At 47.4% G+C, this 20094-nt stretch overlaps 1 protein-coding gene across 11 annotated transcripts in view; it reads right to left on the bottom strand.

The window, feature by feature from the left end:
* The window catches only part of AGAP1 (ArfGAP with GTPase domain, ankyrin repeat and PH domain 1), a 645437-nt gene that overhangs the window by 70818 nt on the left and 554525 nt on the right, over window positions 1–20094 (bottom strand). For all 11 annotated transcript variants that reach the window (XM_005574702.5, XM_005574705.5, XM_005574700.4 and 8 more), the window contains one exon: window positions 13354–13576. In XM_005574702.5, the coding sequence (XP_005574759.1) occupies window positions 13354–13576 (223 nt within the window). The remainder of the gene's footprint in view (window positions 1–13353; window positions 13577–20094) is intronic.

The raw sequence follows: 20094 nt of genomic DNA, 5'->3' as shown, positions 1-20094 counted from the left end.
CCAGCTACTTGGGAGGCTGACTCGGGAGGATTGCAGATTGCCTGAGCCTGGGAGTCTGGGATTGCAGTAAGCTATGATCATGCCACTGCATTCAAGCCTGTGTGATAAGAGTGAGATTCTGTCTCTAAAAAAATACATGAAATAAATGAAAAGTAACAACAACAACAAAATACGAGTCCTGAGTATGCTCCTAGAATCCCATATTAGCCTGACTCTGCCTCCCTCCCCTCCCTTCTGGCCATGGCTCCCTCTAGGAAGGTCAGATCTTGGCGGGGGAGGTTCTGGCCCATCCTGCATTCACAGGCTCAGGGAGACTCAGGCCTGAGTTTCCTCATCCAGCAAAAGGAAAGAATGACGTTGGTTTGTTGTATGGATTCCACAAGGCAGGGCTTGTCAAGTGCCTGGTCTCTCCCAGGGACCCCCAGTATCTGGTGGTGATGATCGCTGATTCAGACTCACTTGCTCACCTGGATAGAGGCACCACCTTCCACCTGCTCTCGCCCTCCTCTGGGACGTCCGCGGGCCAGAATTTGCCTGCAGTGCACATCCTGCTCAGAGCTCTGCTCCCCAGGCCTGAGGAGGGGCAGCCACACTAGCCCTTGCCCAGAACCCAGGCCCCGTTCCTGTGCACCAGCACCTTTGCCCCAGCTGCTCTCTTTGTGGAACGCCCTGGCCCATCTGTTTTCCTTTGGAAACTCTTTTTTTTCAAAATTGACACAATTTATATACCATAAAATTCACACTTTAAAAGTGTACAACTCAGTGGTTTTTAGTATATTTGCGAGGTTGTACAACTATCACTGCTATGTAAATCCAGGTCATTTTTGCTGTCTCCAAAAGAAGTTTTGTACTCATTAGGCAGTCACTCCCTATACGTCATTGCCCCTCCCTCCCCTGCACCTGGCAAGCATGAATCTGCTTTGCATTACTATGGAGGTGTCTGTTTCGGCCATCAGACAGACGGAGTGGTACACGGTGTGGCTTCTGTGTCTGCTTCCTTTCCTTCAGCATCATGTTTTCAAGGTTCACCCAAGCTACAACCTGTGTCTACCCTTTACTCCTTCCCATGGCAGAATCACATTCTGGTGTATGGACAGACCATGTTTTGTCCACCCATTCATCCACAGATGGACACCTGGGTTACTTCCACTTTTTGGCTATTACGAATGACGTTGCTGTGAACACTCATGTGTACACTTTTGTGTGGACATGTGTTTCCATGTATCTTAGGTATAGACCCGGGAGAGGAATGGCTGGGTCATACGGTAACTCGAGGTCTAACTTTTCGAGGAAGTGCCAGACTATCTTCCCAAGTGGCTGCACCATTTGGCATTCCCATCGGGAGCGTCGAGAGCTCCAGTGTCTGCACATTCCTCGCCAACACTTGCCACAGCTGTCCAAGAGCATGTGCGGTGGGGGCTCACGGGTTTCTGATCTGCATTTCCCTAAAAAGTAATGACATTAGGCATCTTTTCATGTATTTATTGGCCATTTTTATACCTTCTTTGGAGAAATGCCTATTTACATTCTCAACCCATTTTTATTTTTTTACTGATTTTATTTTTGAGACGAGGTCTCGTTCTGTTATCCAGGCTAGAGTGGAGTGGTGTGGTAACGGCTCACTGCAACCTCAAACTCCTAGACTCAAGAGGTCCTCCCACCTCAGCCTCCCAGGTAGCCGGGACTATAGGTGTGCCCCATTGTGCCCAGCTAATTTTTAAAAGATTTTGTAGAGGTGAGGTCTCACTATGTTGATCAGGCAGGTCTTGAGCTGTTGGCCTCAAGTGATCCTCCTGCCTCAGCCTCCCCACGTGCTGGGATTATGGCATGAGCCTCTGTGCCCAGCTCTTTGCCCATGTTTAAATTGGACAATCTACCTTCTATTGTTGAGTTGTGTTTTTTTTTTATTCTTATTTTTTTGAGATGGGGTCTCACTGTGTTGTCCAGGCTGGAGTGCAGTGGTGTGACCACGGCTCACTGCAGCCTTGACCTCCTAAGCTCAACCAATCCTCTTGCCTCAGCCTCCTGAGTGGCTTACCTATGACCACAGGTGCACATCACCATGCCTGGCTAATGTTTTTTATTTTTTGTAGAGATGGGGTATCCCTATGTTGTCCAGGCTGGTCTCAAACTCCTGGGCTCCAGTGATCCTCCCATCTTGGCCTCCCAAAGTGCTAGGATTACAGGCATGAGCCACCAGGCCCAGCTGTAACTGTTCTTTAAATATTCTGGATACCAGACCCCTATTAGATATTTAATTTTCAAATGTTTTCACCCATTCTGTGCATCTTTAGTTTTTTGACACTGCCCTTTGAAGCACTAAAATTTTAATTTGGCGAATATTCAATTTATCTATTGTTTCTTTTATTGCATTTACTTTAGGTATCATATCTAAGAAACCACTGCCTAATCTAAAGTCACAAAGATTTACCCCTTATTTTCTTCTAAAAGTTTTATAGTTTCAGTTTTTGCGCTGAAGTCTCTGATAAATTTGGAGTTAATGTGCGTGTGTGTGTTTTTTTTGAGACGAAGTCTTGCTCTGTCACCCAGGCTGGAGTGCAGTGGTGTGATCTTGGCTCACTGCAACCTCCAACTCTTGGGATCAAGTGATTATTTTGCCTCAGCCTCCCAAGTAGCTGGGATTACAGGTGCATGCCACCATGCGCAGCTAATTTTTGTATTTTTAGGAGAGATGGGGTTTCACCATATTGGCCAGGCTGGTCTCAAACTCCTGACCTCAAGTGTCTACCCGCCTCCGCCTCCCAAAGTGCTAGGATTACAGGCGTTGGAGTTAATTTTTATATATAGCATTAGATAAGAGTCTAACTTCATTCTTTTGCAAGTGGATATCCAGTTGTCCCAGGACCACTTCCTAAAAAGACTATTCCTTCCCCATTGATGGGGAAGATGTCTTGGCATCTTTTTTGGAAATCAACTGACCACCGATGAAGGGGCTTATTTCCAGACTCTTGATTCTACTTCATTGATATATGTCTATTTTTACACCAATATCACATAGGCTTGGATCGCTATGGTTTTGTAGTAAACTCTGAAATCAGAAAGTGTGAGATCTCCAACTTTTTAACACTTTTTTCAAGATTGTTTTGGTATTTGATGGTCTCTTACCGCACCATATGAATTTCAGGATAAGCTGTCAAATTTTTGGGAAAAAAACAGGCAGCTGAGATTCTGAAAGTGATTTTGCTGACTCTGTACACTGATTTGAACAGTACTGCCATCTTAGCAATAAGTATTCCAACCCATTAATATGATGTCATTTCATTTATATAGGTCTTCTTTAATTTCTTTCAATGATGCTTTGTAGTTTTCAGTGTACAGGTAATTTACTCTTAAGTGTATTACTCTTTTTGATGCTATTTGTAAATGGAATTGTCCTTAATTTTATTTTGATTGTTCATTGCTAGTGTATAGAAATACAATAGTTTTTGTTTTTTTTGAGATAAGCTCTTGTTATGTTGCCCAGGATGCTCTTGAACTCCCAGCTTCAAGTAATCCTCCAGCCTCAGCCTCCCAAAACATTGGGATTTAAGGCACGAGCCACTGCACCTGGCCTTTTTGATTTTTTAAGAGTCAGAGTTGTGCTCTGTTCCCCAGGCTGGAAAGTGGTGGTGCAACTGTGGCCCACTGCAGCCTTGAAATCCTGGGCTCGAGTAATCCTCCTGCCTTAGCCTCTTGAGTAGCTGGGACTACAGGCCTGTGCCACCATGGCCAGCTAAGAGTTTTGCATATTGATCTTGTATCCTCCAATTTGGCTTAACTTGTTTCTTGTGGGTTCCTTAGGATTTTCTACATAAAAGACTATGTCATCTGGAAATGGAGGTAGTTTTACTTCTTCTTTTCAAATCTAGTTGCCTTTGGTTTCTTCTTCTTGCCTAATTCCCTGGCTTGAACCTTCAGTATAATGCTGAACAGATCTGGTGATATTCTTGTCTTGTTCGTGATCTTAGGGGAAAAGCCTGCAGTACTTCACCATAAAGTACAATGTTAGCCATGGGGTTTTTAGAGATGTCCTTTATCAGGTTCAGCAAATTTCCTTTTATTCCTAGTTTGCTGAGTGTTTGTTACCAGGAAAGGGCAATGGGTTTTGTCAAATGTATTTTCTGCATCCCTTGAAAAGATTATGTTTTTTCTCTCTTTACTGTATTAATGTGGTATATTACATTGACTGATTTCTGTGTGTTGAACCAACCTTGCCTTCCTTGCATTCAATGCCACCTGATCACAGAGTATAATCCTCTTGCAGATGCTCTCTGGCTGTAACATCTGCTGGATATGCTAGGCCAGACAACAGTCTGGTAAAGGAAGAAAACAAAAGACTTGGGTCTCAAGAAGTGAGGAATGAAGTCCAGGGACTTGGACTAAGACAGTGAGTTCACAGGTGAGACTGTGGACTTTAATTTTTCCTACTTAGTGCAGACCACAGTGTCTCAAACTTTAATGTGCATAAGAATTACCTAGAGAGTTAAAACACACCACTGGACCCTACCCCCTACGGATGCTGACTGAGTAAGCCTGGGTGGGGCTCAAGAATATACCTTTCTATGTGATACTGATGCTACGATAAACCACTATATAGATACAAAGCAAAATAAACATGGACCACATCTTCTATATCAGCAGGTCCTCCACAACCACTGGGGAGGGCATGGACCACTTGTCCCTCTCACTGCCAGTATGCATGACCCAGGCCTCAAAGCTGATTGTGTCTTCCAGATAAAAAAGAAGCCCAGGAAACTTCATAAATATTATTTTCTTTTAGCACTAATCTACATAATTAAGTGGGTGGAAAAATGACTAGTCTCTTCTTTATGAGGAATTACCCTTTTTTAAAAAAAATTAAAATGGCAGAAGATGCTAGGCATGAAACCAGAACCAGGAACTTTGTGGCCTGAGATATGGCTCCATATTGTACCATGCAGATAATAATTATAATTGTGAGGTCTCTGCAATATAGGCTTTACATTCCCAAAAGGCAGTGTTGGGTCAGGGACATGAGTAGGATGTGGTTATGTGAAACATGGGGGCTCTAACTCTGCACCTGTGTGGGTGGATCTCAACATTTAACAGTTCTCAGTGCTGTTTTTTTTGTGGAAGCTCTTAGGATTAGCACTGGTGGAAGAGAATTAAGACTTCAGAATCATGGCTGTGTGACTTAAAAGGTCAGGTTTTGGCCAGGCACAGTGGCTCATGCCTGTAATCCCGGCACTTTGGGGGGCCGAGGCAGGCGATCACTTGAGGTCAGGAGTTTGAGACCAGCCTGGCTAACACGTCAAAACCCTAAAAATGTATTTTCTACTAAAATGTATTTCTCTACTAAAAATACAAAAATTAGCTGGCTGTGGTGGTGCATGCCTGTAATCCCAGCTACTTGGGAGGTTGAGGTAGGAGAATCGCTTGAACCTAGGAGGTGGAGGTCGCAGTGACCGGAGATTGCGCCATTGCACTCTAGCCTGGGCGGCAGAGCGAGACGCCAACTAAAAAAAAAAAAAAAAGTCAAGTTTGCTACATGAATGTAAACTAAAATGGAAGAGGCTTTATGATTACTTACATTACTGTAAGTGAAGCTATGTACAGTGGAAAGACACTGTAGTTATATTATTATACATAAGTTTGCACTACTTATTTAATCAGTTTGACACACGATGGCTACTGAGATAGAAACTGACCAGGGGCGAGTGGCAGGGGATGCTGCTAAACATGTCGGTTCTCTCAATGCCACTCCTGACATGGATTTGGCAGAAAAGGAACAGGAGCAGCAGCAGGACTGCAGAGCGGCATCTGGAGTCAGATCCTGGTGCCTGCAGTCTGACCCGTGCTCCCACGTGACCCTGGCACACTCCTGGGAATGGGGATAATCCAAGCACACAGGGCACTGCATGCTCCGGCCATGTTTTTGTCTCCCTCCTCTTCATTATGAAGAAGAAGAAGAAAGAGAAAAGTGCCCTAGAAGACAGAGAATCCCTGGTACAAAATAAGCAAAACACCACTGAAAGACAGGGCCCCTTGGAAAATGCTCGACTGCTGGAGGAATCAAAATGAGGCCATATTTATTGGCCCATGTTATATAATTCAAGCCTAAAAAGGTTAATCTTCCCATTCCATTCCTTCATATACTCCCACAAGTAGACACGGGCTTGAATGTGGTCAGGACACCTGGAAGCCAGCTGCCGCCTGCTGATGACTTGTCTTCTCATCTGCTAGGGGTAGTAAAAATTCTTAAGCATCAGAAACTCCTTAATTGTCACGACGGTCATATTTCAGAACGTAAATGATAAGGATTTTCAACCCAAGACAGCTCTGTGGTAGCAAAGCCGGCTCCCAGCACACACTGGTGTCTTGCAGGATCAAACAAATAACTGGGGTTCGTGTGCGGCAGGCGGCATGATAAACCGAGAGCACCATTCTGTCCGTCTGGTTCAAAGGCAAATGTAAGTACAGTTATCCTTTCAAAAGCAGATCCCATTATACTTAACCTCATGGAGAATCTTCTTAGAATCACCGTTCTTATAATTAGAGCCAGTCTTTACGGAGAGCTTGCTCGAATTCCCACCAAGCTCCCTGCGGAGGTTCACTAGATGTACTGCTGTATCTGTTGTCAAGTGTAATCTATAGGTATTATTTTAAAGGCAGTGTTAACGTACTTCTCATTTGTACATTTTCCTAATTGGCTTAATATTTATAGCAGAATATTTCTGATCTGGGCCCGGAGCTCTAGTAAACTGAAGCATATTTAGCAGTGTGCTAATGAGGACCATCCAGTCATGAAGGGTGGCTAAGTGAGTTATGGTTCTCTCGGTCTGATTCCAAGTTGGCTTGCTAAGAGAAGTTGCTAAAATATCTTAAGTAAAGGCTGAGGTCCCCGAGCAGCTGTTGCGTTTGCAGAGCTGAGAATGTATAAACTTTATTGGTAGTAAATGTCACTCCTGCAAGCAGACGGTATGCCTGCAAACCCACGGCTCCTTGGAGGAGTCTGCCGCTGTCGTGGCTTGAGCAGGGCATAGACCCCGCCTGGACGGGGAAACTAGGAGGGTGGACCCGCTCTGCGGCTGGGGCCAGGGCATGCCCACTGACAGGCACGCCGTGGTGACAGAAATTCACTTTGAGTTGCAATTAGTGGCACTGTCATTTTCGGGGGCTCCTGCCAATTAATTAAGCCTGTCAAATAGAAAAACCACAGCGTTCACATGATAATTTATATTGGAAGAGACGAGCCTCACAGAGCACAGTGGCTTCCTCCACAAACAGAATTCTCCCTCAGAGCACTGAAAGAAACACATGAAAACAAGGCACACAAAACCACACGCAAAAGTGTGCATGTGTGTACGTGTAGGGGGGTCTGCACGGGGAAGAAGAAAGTTAAACTGTCCTTGCTGTAATTGTTAACTCTGATCGCCGGAGTAGAAGACAGGCTGATTAAAACTCTAAACGAGCCCCCAGCTCCCTGAACCCTCTGCGTCCGGGATGATAGAATCAGAGGAGTTTATTCATACCATTAAGCCCCAGAGAACTTAATTGAAAGAAGAGCACAGCCCGGACCTTGACAAGCGGGAGGTCACAGTAATTGCTGCCGGACATATTTAACATTAAGATAATCAGGCCATTAATTACCCTTTGGATCATTAAATCAGCCAGTTGCAAAATGAAATTTCTGCCTCTATTACTCACTTGAGAGACCACAGGGGTGGCCTTTAATTTATCAGTGAGCTTGAGATACAAAGGCTGGGGCTGGGGGAGGGCAGCCGGGGAGGGGGCCCGGGCCCGGCAGTGGCGGCAGGGGCAGGGCATCAATCCGCCATGCTCGGTGATCGTGGCAAATTAACTAGGTAAGATAACCTCCGCTTCCAAAGGCAGGAGCTGGGGGTATGTAAATAGATGAGGGCAGACAGGGAGATCAGAGTCTGCACACCACTTAGCAGGATAATAAAGGAAATCATCCTTGATTATCAGTGCTAATTTGGACACTGCCGGTAGCTTGTTATGCGTGTTCTGAGTAGCATTTAATTAATTCAATTGCTTGTTAATGAGGGAAGTGACATGTGGGGAGCAGATGCCACCCAACTGCAGATGGACTCTGGTCATCGCGGCAAAGTCCTTTTTTTATTTTTTTTTTCTCCTTTCTCCCCCTCCCCATTTTTTTTTTTTTTAAAGAAAGAAAATAGGAAAAGGTGTCAAGCATAGAGGAACACTCAAAAGAGACAAAACATTGACCTCAGCAGGCCAAGAACTGTTGAAAAATAATAAGATGAGACAATCCTGGGGCTGTGTGGGCAGTCGTGTTCCCTGAGGCCACATTTGGAACAGTGCATCTTTATGCCAGAAATTTGAGCCCGAGATTACTATATTGTGATCTTATGATCAAACCTAACAAGACAAAGACACAGCCAAGTGGTACTGCTTTTAATATCTCAGAGTTAGCTGTAGGGATCCAATTATTTTCAGTTTGGATACATTTCCCCTTTATCAATATCTCCATGTGCATAAATAAGATGAAAGTGGAGTTCCAGAATCAAAGAGAGACGGAACTCACATCACTGGGCAGACTTGTTCCATCTGGAAGTGTACGGCCAGTCTCTCCCACGCAGATTTCTGATGTCTGGCCCCAAATCTTCCTATCGAAGGCGACATCTTTTTATAGGTTAAAGACGAGAAGGGAGTTTAGGCACGGAGGTGAACTTACAAATAACGGGGGGAAGAAAAAGAGAAAGGATGCTAAAAAAGGGAAAAGAACACATACTAAATCAGCAAACTCGGTTCCCTTCCAAGTGGCATCAAAGAGGTAATGGGTGATTTCAGTTGCGCTTAGAGCTCCTCTCATGGGCTCTTTCAGGGAATTGAAAACACTGTTCTCCACTTCCAGGTTCCTTTGATTTCCTGGCCCAAATCAGCAGGCTCCCAAACCCCCGTGTAAACAGGCTACCTGCACTGAAATGCAAATAGCAGCGAGTCCCTGCAAGGCCTTGGGGGCCAAATGCTTTGACACCGGGACGCAGAGATGGGAGACGCAGTGTCTTGCAGAATGAGGCTTCTGCCAAGAGGAATGAGGCACCAGAGGGCTCTGCTACGTCTTGCTAGGAAATCACCTGCACTGCAGCCAATCCCAAATGTTTTTAAGTGCAATGGGGACAACAACAAAGAACAACGGGCCAGGGCGCTGCGGTGCAGCCCCGGAAACACTGCTGTGCCGGCGAGAGAGGATGAGAGGATGGAGAGAGGGAGAGAGGATGTGCGTGGACGGGTTTACTGAGACGGCTTTGCTGGTGCTGCAAACGTCAAAGCCCCAGTTTCACTCACATGAGGAATTCCAAGGCCCCGAAGGAGCAAGAGCACCTGACATGTGTTCCATGATGACGAGTTCCCGCTTTCACTCAGTTACTTGTTCAATCATTCATTCATGCAGGAGACATTCGCTCCACTGTTTCAACATCTTCACCTCTGAGCTTATTACTCTTGCCTTTGAAAGGCTCACCAAGGAGCTTGGCAACTTCTCCCTTCAGTAACACCATGTGCCTCTAACACTGGAACCCAGAGCCCTGCCTGGCTGGTAGCCCCCGGCCCCGCTGCTCAATGCCCTACAACACACTATGCTATGGTACCACACAAATACACAAGCCAGGTGTTATAAGTCCTGTCCTACACACAGCTGACTGCTCCCTTCTTAAACCCCTAAAACCTAGTTAGTTCTGTCCACTGTTACTACCTCACCACCACTTCAACATCCCCACTTAAAATCAATATTTTAAGTGTGTGCTTAAATGGTATCAATAGCAATTAGAGAGGGGAATTCTGATTCTACCCCAGATGTAGTTAATTGTTGTAGCATCGATCTGTTCTCTAACGCGCTTCTTTCTCCAAATTAAACCCCCATTACAGAGGGGGACGAAGGGCGTCCTCTCCCCTCCTGTGACAATAAATTTAATATCGAATGCACTGGGAAAAAATGGCAGTTGTTGCAGAATCCATCCAAAAAGATTTTTTTTTTTTCTTCCTGGGAGTAATTAAAAGATGCTTTTCTTGACTAATGACTCCCCTGTTTAGGAATGAGAAGTCAATACTGCTTCAGCCGTCAGCTTCGATTGATCATGATGTTGCTCAAGTTTGAACGGCAGTTCTCAGGGCGGCAGAGATTTACTAGAACCAATTATAAGACGTCTGAAGCTGCCCTAATCAGGGGTGCAGGGACACGGCAGAGGCCGGCTGTCCAGGGCGCCTGCTGTCCTAACTGGCCGCACAAATAGGTGACTCCAGTGTGCGGCAGTCTCTTTGGGGGAAGATCTGCTGTGTTCTACTTCCCCATGGTCTTGAATTGTGTGTGTGTGTGTGTGTGTGCGCGCGCGCGCGCGCGTGTGTTTGGGGGTGGGGGCAGGCGGAATGACGCATTTCTAATTATATTCCACTGTCAGAATGAATCTTCTGCACAAGATGGAATGGACCAGAGCTCCTCGGGAAAACAGCTGGGCCCTTTTTCAAAGAATTACACCGAATATATTGCACTTGGCTTTTCCTTCGATACAGATAAAAATTTATTAAAATATTTCTTTTTGGTATTACCTCAGGGCCACATTAAAAGAACCTTCCAGCTGTTTCTCCTAACAATCGTAGGTTCTGCAGAGACCAGGAGGGGTGGAGGGAGCAGGGAAGGGGGAGCGGGGGTGGCTTCGAAAGGAAGAATCTTCTCACGTCATGGACAGAACTGCATGCGGAGATTCCAGCCCCAGCTTTCACTTTCCCATTTTCTATTGAGGAGGTGGTGAAGGTGGTGGGAGTCTGAATTTCTACTCTGTTATTGGGCTGGGTGTGTTTTGCTTTGGACAGTGTAGTTAAGGCTTCCCGCATGTTCCACCAGGACCCCGGCCTTCCAGCTGGAAGGGACAGACAGAACCCATGAAGAGACAAACCCCTCCCCTCTCCCCTGCCCCCAGGGTTGCTTTTAAAGTGCCTGGCTCAGAGGCCCTTCCTGCTTCTGCTCTTTGGGCCTCCCCCATCCCTGCTCCTCCTCATTCATGGGAGGCTGCCATCCACGGTGCTGGACTCACCGACATGCATACCTCCCCACGGGCCAAGCCTGCACCCCCGAGGCCACTCCCATCCTCCAACCAGCCTTCCCACCTGGTCCCCTGGCCGCGGCCCCGGGAATCACTCCCTATTCCAGCTCAGATGCCATCTCTCCAGTGACACTTCCCAGAACGCACCTACTGCCAGCACTCTCCCGAGCCCTGGCATCCTCAGGCGGCCCTGAGAACCTTCACCAATCACCAGGGAACTGCAATCATCACTTACTGTTTCTTTTCTACCAGAAAATGCTCAATGATTATTTGCTGATTTTCATTGAAAACAAAACTCCCCAGGAAAATTACCACAGGCACAAAGAAACATTCAATTCTTGTATGTGTTTATCTTCTTAGGTGCGAAGGGAATTTGGAAATTCCACAGTTACCTTCAGCAACAGCAGGGAACCACATCACCAACACCACAGTCTCGGAGAGGAGTTACAACTCGGCACTGCTCTTTAGGAAAGCTATGGTGATTGAAGAAAAGATGGGACTGACCTGCAACCACTGCACTTGTGAGAAAGCAAGTCTCAGCAATAGGTCTCTAAAATACAATGATGTGATGTATGTAACACTGGAAAAAAGACTGGGCTCTACACTCAAGAACTTAATTCAAGGATGCAAATTAGAACTATGAAATACCTGTGCACACACAATCTTCATTTATGAATGAAGATGAAATTATAAAATATTTATCAGGTAAAACATGAACCCATATATTTGCTTCTAATAATTCTAAATTGTTTCTAAATTGTAATGGATGGATAAACAAACTTCTAATAATTCAGGGTATTAAAAATAGTGAATGTGCTTCTTTTACATATAAACTGTAAGATGCATCGTTTTTTCCAACTTATTTCAATGTTTTCTGCATTCATACATTCAGCTCAATCTAATTTCCAATCATTTTTCATTTTCAGACCCAGGTTTCCTCCAATGTTATTATCTTTTAAAAAATAGGTATTAAAACATGAATTCATGTTTTAAGCATGTCCACAGTCGATGACCCAGCCGATTTCCATGGTAGTGTTAAATCGAGAAAAATAATTTTTAAAGTCCACAATTTCTTCAGTTTGTAAGAAACTTACCCCTGTTTACACTATAGAGCATAACTCATAAAGTGCTCATGTATCAAAACCATGCAATTTTAAACAAACACGTTCTTTGCACCTTTCCTGTCCTCCCCACTACCACAGAATCCCTCATATGGAGAGCAAGATGAGTAACACACCAGCTTCATTCTCTCCAGTGAGCCAAAGGTGGCACCACAAATTCATTTTTCAGTGTTAATGAATTGAAGTCCACCAGCCCTTCTCACGTTCTTACTGCTCTGCAGTAGAAACCGGTTTCTGTGGCTGAACCACAGATTACCACTTGAACTTTCATTGTATCTGATCAGCAGCAAAACAAATCAGAGGAACCTAAAAAGTACCAGCGATGGGAGACCTCTCCTCTCCCTTCATCTCTTCAGACACCTGAGAGGCAAACACTGACAGCAAACCTCAAACCCCTACTTCCTATTGTGGGGGAAAAACACAGCACCTGGGCAACCCTGGAAGTCACTTGCTTTAGACAAGCACGGAGATGAAATGCTCTATTCTGCCTCCACGCCACACGCCTTCTCGGAAGACATGCCATTTTATCACCTCTTAGGAACATTAAATATGTATGTGTACTCAAAAACGGTTTATAATAGCTGTAAATGAAAAATGAGAAACTAAACGGCCTCAAAATAAATGCGTTTTTTACACAGTTTAACAATTAACATTAATGAGGAGTTACACCATACATTATGCTGAACTTGGTTGACTAAATGTGTTAGAGATATATTTTAGAAAATAAAATATATTTTGTTACCATAAAAATAACTTTTGTGTGATGGTGGCGGGGGGGAGTGACAGAGCAGATGCTTATCAAAGCTATAAGAATAACAAAATTAAAGGATCAAAAATTCATAATTAGTGTCAACGGCACAGCTTATGCCTATTAGAAATGTATTAATTAAAGTAATGTATTCATAAGGTTAGAAGCTTAATACATTTCTAAGAGGGGGAGAGAAATCCCCAAGGCCTAAAAACAAATATAAAAAATTAAGGAGTGTGAATTTTCCACGTCTGCTTAAGACCAATTTTAAACACTGACATTCCTATGCCGGATGAATCAGAACTCCTGAACTCCTACAGGTTATCAGGACCATCCCAACTGTGGCTGTCATTATGATCACTTCCAGTTGCCTAACTGTTGGCAAACGTGTCGGGAGCCAGGCATCTTCCAAAGTTCCTACCTTGTGGAGTCTACTGAGGGTTTCGTCCGCCCCTGGCTGCTCTCTTCCCAGACGCTGTTGGCTAGCTCGTTCCCGATGGACGACATCACCTTGATGAGCTCGATTGGCCAGTCATCCAGGTCCAGAGATCGGACTCGGGAAAGGTGGGTGCCAAGATTCCGGTGGATCCCTGAGCACTCGATGCACATGAGGGCTCCCAAGTTCAAACTGGCCCAGTTAGGATCTATGGGAAGAGGAACAGAATGCTAAATGCAATCAGACCATCATCTCTCATTCCAACTGTCCTTAGAAATACAAGGCCACGAATCAGTCAAACTTCGCGTTGACAGGCTCTTCCTAGAACCACATCCATGGCTAGAAGAAATGCTCCCTAGCCAGTGCTCAGTCCTGTTTGAGGTGTCCCAAACGACTGGCAGTTGGTAGTAGCTTCAGAACACATTTGGCTGAAGCCAAAGCCTTGGAATTTCCCACACAATAAATAATTGACAGCTTTGGTTTGGATAGAAAAGATGCACTTTCCCATACATCACAGCAGCTTTCACCTTGAGAGGGCTGACCTGTACGGGAAAAAAACACGTGTGACTCGGCATCCACTGGGGACAGCTGCTGCCGAGGAGAAGTGCTGAGGGGCAGCTGGGTGACACCGTGACTCTGGTCATTCCCTTATTGCTACCTCTGCAGCCACTGGCACATTAAAGTTTCTAGGAGGTACACAACGGGCATGCTTGCAAATTTCAAAGATGAGAGAGAGGTACACTACAGTGAAAAAATATCGTTTTCAGTGATCTTATTTAACTATAGCTACTGAAGCAACTGCACCGTGGGCAAGGCCCTTTGGTGGGGTTGTCACGCAGCGCAACCAACGCTGACTTGCAGAAGGAATGGTGACAGGCTTTGGGCTGTGAAACTAGACCAAGGACTAGTGTAAGGATTGTGCAGGACAAGAAATGGGTTCAGACAGCAGCACTGGGACCCCAGAACTGGAGCATTCACTGCGTGAAACTGGCTGGCATCATCAGAAGACCAAGAACTCAGGCCCGGGTTGACTTCATGCTAGAATCTACAGCTGATGTGCCAAGATGGGGTTGACCTTGAGAGTCAATGGCTTTCACCGCTGTAAGTAGACACGGCTTACTCTCCTGGGAACAGGCAATGTTTACTCCGGGCACACTTGAACAGTCTACAAAAGACCAAGCAGCTCAGGTCACATTTGACTCACTGGGGAGACATCTCTTGTTTTATAAATGTCAAGTGACCAGCAATAGCGTTACGCCAGTTGATCAGAAATCAGAAAACCAGTCCTTTATTTAACATCTACTGCACGTGCAAGAAGGCAGTGATAGATACCACAAGAAATGTGAGAAGACGCCGGGCGCGGGGGCTCATGCCTGTAATCCCAGCACTTTGGGAGGCCGAGATGGGCGGATCACCTGAGGTCAGGAGTTCGAGACCAGCATGACCAACATGGTGAAACCCTGTCTCTACTAAAATTACAAAAAAGTTAGCTGGGCATGGTGGAGGGCACCTGTAATCCCAGCTCCTCGAGAGGCTGTGGCAGGAGAATCGCTTGAACTCGGGAGACGGAGGTTGCAGTGAGCTGAGATCCTGCCACTGCACTCCAGCCTGGGCGACAAAGCGAGACTCCTTCTCAAAAAAAAAAAAAAGAAATGCAAGAAGAGAGATCTGTGACCTCAGAGAGGTTCTGGCTGGGAAGGAGAAACCTATGCATCAAATGGAGAAAACCCAAGCAGAAGAGAACAGAGAAACGCAAAGACTCAATGCTAAAAAGTGCAGTCAGAACCAATGCGCAAGTGGCATGGGAAGGAAGAGGGCAGCGGGGACAGGAAGGATGGCCACATGGGGGATGCCCTGGTCTGGGGGTGTGGAGGGTGGAGGCATGGCACACAGCTGGCATGGACCCCTCCTCGCCTGTGGCTCTCCCTTTGTGTCTGCACAGCCCACCTCTCCACTGGCCCCCTCTGCTTCTGCACCTCTGGATCACTGACAACCAGGTCTCCACCTCCAGATCATGGATGCAGCACAGCCAAAGTCACCAGCCCCTTCCAGGGCCAAACCCAAAAGACTCCTGTGGCCAACATTTCACTTGGCCTCTTGTGGGCTGGTCACTGCCCAACCCCTCCTCACAACATTGACTACTACTTTTTTTTGAGATAGGGTCTCTCATGGTGGCACAATCACTGCTCACTGCAGCCTTAAACTCTTGGGCTCCAGTGATCCTCCTGCCTCAGCTTCTCGAGTGGCTGGGACCACAGGTGCATACCACCATGCCTGGCTAACTTTTTACATTTTTTTTGCAGAGATGGGGTCTTGCTATGTTCCCTAGGCTGGTCTTGAACCCCCGGGCTCAAGCAATCCTCCTGCCTGGGCCTCCCAAAGTGTTGGGATTACAGGCATAAGCCACTGTGCTGGGCCAGGGCTAACTTCTGATACCTTTTTGGTCGACAACCTCTCTGGATTTTTTTCCCACTTTCCTGGTTGCTCTGTTGTGATCTCTTTCCCAGCTCTTCCTCCCTGACCTCAGGGCTCCTGTGGGGTCATCTCTTCCGACTCTGTAGTCTCTTTTAGGCCAACCCAACCCACACTTTAATCACCACCCAAGCACTAACACCTCTTCCTGGCTCCCGAATTATCATACACGCAACGACCACGTACATTTCAGTTGGGAGAATCTCCTCGACAACATCCACTCTGCAAATGCATTCTTCTGCCAGGTCCTTCCTGTCTCAGCTATTCAAGTTGGGACCCCAGGGGTCCACCTTGATTCTTCCATCATTCCCACAGCCAATCACAACGTTCTCAACCTCTCGTAAGTCCAACCCTTTCTTCTTGAACCTACTGCTCCGATGGGCATCCTCACCAGTATCGCAACTGGGGTGCAAGGGGCTCCTGTCTGTGGCCTCGCCCGTCACTTCCCTGCAGACCTCTTCACACAACAGCCAGGGCCGCACTGAACACAGTACTGCTGATCATGTCACACCACCGCTCAAAACCCAGCACCTCTCCTGCTCCCTTACGTCCCCGCATCTGGCCCATCACCAAGTGCTGTGGGGAAAGGTCTCACACACTGTCCCTACTCACATCTGGATCCCTACAGCCACTTGCCTAAACTCTTGCCAGAACCTCTGATTTGGTTCCTATGCCCACCCCACCGCCCTCCATGCCGCTGTGGGTTGCAGACACAGAAGCCACTCACGCTAGCCCCTCGTTCAGACCTTCGTGCACCTGCCTCCTACCTCCCCCAAGCAGTTCCCAGGCTGTCAGGTCCAGATCTGAAGGACGACATGAATGCGTGGGACACGTTCCTGTGCCTGGACTCTGAATTCTGTGAAACCCAAAATGTTGCAGGGGGTGGGGGGTAAAGTGTTCCAGGGCCCCGTGCTCACCACCCTCCGCTCAGAGACAGGGAAGGCTGGGGCTGACTGAGGGGAGAACCTCGCCTCTGCTCCAGCAGAGAATGACTCATCGGCAAGGGTTGGTATCTAAGCATCACCACTGCAATTTCCTTGAAAGATGTCTTAAGGCCAACTGGGACACTTCGCTGTGTCTCCGCCTGGGTGGAGAACCTCAGCCTGTGGCTGATCCCAGCCTCCTGGCATGGCCTCAGACCTCTGAACTGTCTCCTGCCCCCGACCTGGCTTCAGGCCCTGCTGGTTCCACAGCCCCAGGCCTGCCGTGCCTGCTCTCCAGGCCCCCACACCTGTGTGCGTGCCACCTGCCAGCACTGCCTTTCCACCTTTGTCCTCTGCAAGCCCCTCGCTCTCCGGGCCTCAGCTCCCCTCCTGAGAAATGAGGCTAATAATTCCCATCCTCAAGGGGCTGTCAGAAGGATTAAAAGCTACGAGGCACTTAGAGCAGTGGCTGCCCCATGGGAAGTACAGTGTTAGGTGTTGGCTGTAATTACATCTGTTCCTTCACATATTCAACCAATATTAACACACTAGCTTCTGGGGATACAGCGGTGAAGAAAACGGAGAAAAATCCCTGCCCACAGAAATGTAGGATGTAGATTCTATGGGGACAGACCAACCAGGAAAAAGTAAAAAAAACCAGGCCCAGTACAGTGGCTCCTGCCTATAATCCCAGCACTTTGGGAGGCCAATGGGGGAGGATCGCTGAAGGCCAGGAGTTTAAGAACAGCCTGGGCAGCATAGTGAGACTACCTCTCCACAAAAATTTTAAAAAATTAGCTCGGCATGGTGGCATGCACATGTAGTCACAGCTACTCAGGAGTCTGAGGTGGGAGGATTGCTGGAGCCTAAGAGTTGAAGGCTGCAGTGAGCCATGATTATACTGCTGCAACCAAGGACAGGCCCTGAGAGGCAGCCCAGCTGCTGCACTGCTGCACTCCATCCGGGGCTATAGGGCAAGACCCCATCTCAACCCACTCCTGCCCCCGCCCAAACCAGAAAAGAGCTAAGAAAATTGTACGATACACCAGAGCTAGGAAGCCCCCAGGGCAGGACAGCAGGGAGTAGGGATGTGTGTGTGTGATTTCAAACCTGGTGGTCAGGGAAGGACTAAGAGGCAACAATGGGACAGAGACCCAACGTTGCGGGACCCGAGGTTCTATTTGTGGGCCAAGCTGAAGATGACAGCCTGGATGTGCTCCTACCGTAGGCTGTGGTGAGCTACCTGGTGGTAGCAGTGGGTGCCAGTTCCCTCTTGTGTGCAGGCCTGGAGTCCACAAAGGGAAATAAGGCAGGATTCTAGACATCGGAAAGGCCCAGGAGAGAGGGGCACGTGTGAGGTCCACGCAGCAGGGCGGGAGGGAGCAGCACACGGTCAGCTCTGACCAGGGCTTCACGGATGACATGGATGGGCAGACAGAAACCAGCAGAAATGGTGGGCTGCCTCTCAGGGCCTGCCCATGAAGGTCAGACCTGCTGGTGAGAGCCGCTGATGGTCCCAAGCCCTAGGATTCTCAGGGGCCCTCAGGTGTGGACTTCTCTTGGCATGTTCCTGGCAGAAGGCAGGCAACAGGCGCCCTAAACAAAGGCCCCACTGTCCGATGGGCCTGGGACACGCTGGGATGGGCCGTGCTGAACAGGTATCTTCAGAGCAGGACTCCTCAGAAGCACAGATGTCCGAAGGCTGCAACTTCCTGGGAGGTGGATGCTGTTAAGAGTTTCCCAAATTCACTGGCTCTAGGAAACCCTTTATAGACAGGCACCCCCAACGCTCCAGCTCAGCGTCCACTCTGGAAACAGTGCTCTGGGATGTGCCCAGTGCGCAGACAGAGGGGGCTCCTGGCGGTCTAGAGCATTAGGGGGCCAGGGAGCTGTTACCACAATTCCAAATTCCACGCTGCATGAAAATCCCCAAGCCTCAAAAGATCCTACCACTCAGACACAACTGGTGCTAACCTTTCAGAGTTTAGCCTTACAGATCTTTCCCCGCTAAATACCTGTAAATATTCGTTAGGTTCATCCAGACTCATTGTCATACCCCTTTTTCATTGTACAACACATTATGAAGTTTCTTTATCTCAAGCCCCCCACCCTCCCTTTTTTTCCCTTGAGATGAAGTCTCACCCTGTCGCCCAGGCTGGAGTGCAATGACGCGATCTTGGCTCACTGCAACTCCGCCTCTCCAGTTCCAGTGATTCTCCTGCCTCAGCCTCCCAAGTAGCCGGGATTACAGGCATGTGCCACCATGCCCGGTTAATTTTTGTATTTTTAGTAGAGATGAGGTTTCACCATGTTGGCCAGGCTGGTCTCGAACTCCTGACCTCAGATGATCCACCCACCTCGGCCTCCCAAAGTGCTGGGATTACAGGTGTGAGCCACCACGCCCAGACTCAATTAAGTCTTTTCCCATGATTTTTAAAGGTAGAAAAGAGAAGACATCACCATGAACTGCTTTTCAATTGTTAAGACATTTGGGATGCTTCTGATTTTTTCGCCATACAAAGCACTGTGATGAACACCTGGAAAGACAGATCTCTGCGCCTGCCTTGCTCAATCCCATCGGTTTACACTGGAGTTCCTGGAGTGTACACCTGGAGTCAAGGGCATCCACTCTTCAAAAGCTTTTATATACATTCTCAAAAGGCCCCATGGAGGGGTTTACAGTTCATCATCAGTGTGGGCAGTGTACCTATCCTGGTACTTTCACCAAAATTGGGTATTTTTACTTAACACATCCTTGCCAACGTGCTACATCTTCTGAGCCTTTCCATTCTTCTCAAGGCCCTTGTTCTTGAGAAAATACAGCAGGCTGGCCAACAGCTTGGTTTGAATCCTGCTACGGGACTTGCTATTTCTGTGACCTCAGACAAATGACTTGACCCTTCAGGCTCCTCAATTCCTCCCCTTTAAGTGGGGCCCACAGGAGCAGCAACTGTTAGGGTTGCAGAATGAAAAGACAACACATGCGAGGGTTTGGCACGGGGCTGACACAGACCACACATTTAGCAAATGCGTGCTTGCTATTGCCTCTTTCTCCTGAATTGTCAAACTCTGCCCTTTCCTTTGTCCCTGTCTATCTGCTCAGGTGGTCTTGCTCAGAACAAACTGGCCCACACCTCCCCTGCACTGGCCTCCCTTTCCCACCCCCATCTGCACTCACATGCACAAGCTCATCTCAGACAGGACCTGCGACCTCCGATTTGCCAGGTATCACGGTCCCCGCAAGCCACGGATGGCTTTCTTTTAAAGCAACCTTCAGATGCATGGTGGAAACAACTGCAGGCATTTTCCTTAATGGATGTTCTAATATTTC

Source organism: Macaca fascicularis, chromosome 12, assembly GCF_037993035.2.
Source record: "Macaca fascicularis isolate 582-1 chromosome 12, T2T-MFA8v1.1".
NCBI classification, from domain to species: Eukaryota; Metazoa; Chordata; class Mammalia; order Primates; family Cercopithecidae; genus Macaca; species Macaca fascicularis.
Note: the sequence above shows the minus strand (reverse complement) of the source record. Positions and strands in the feature narration are given on the sequence as shown.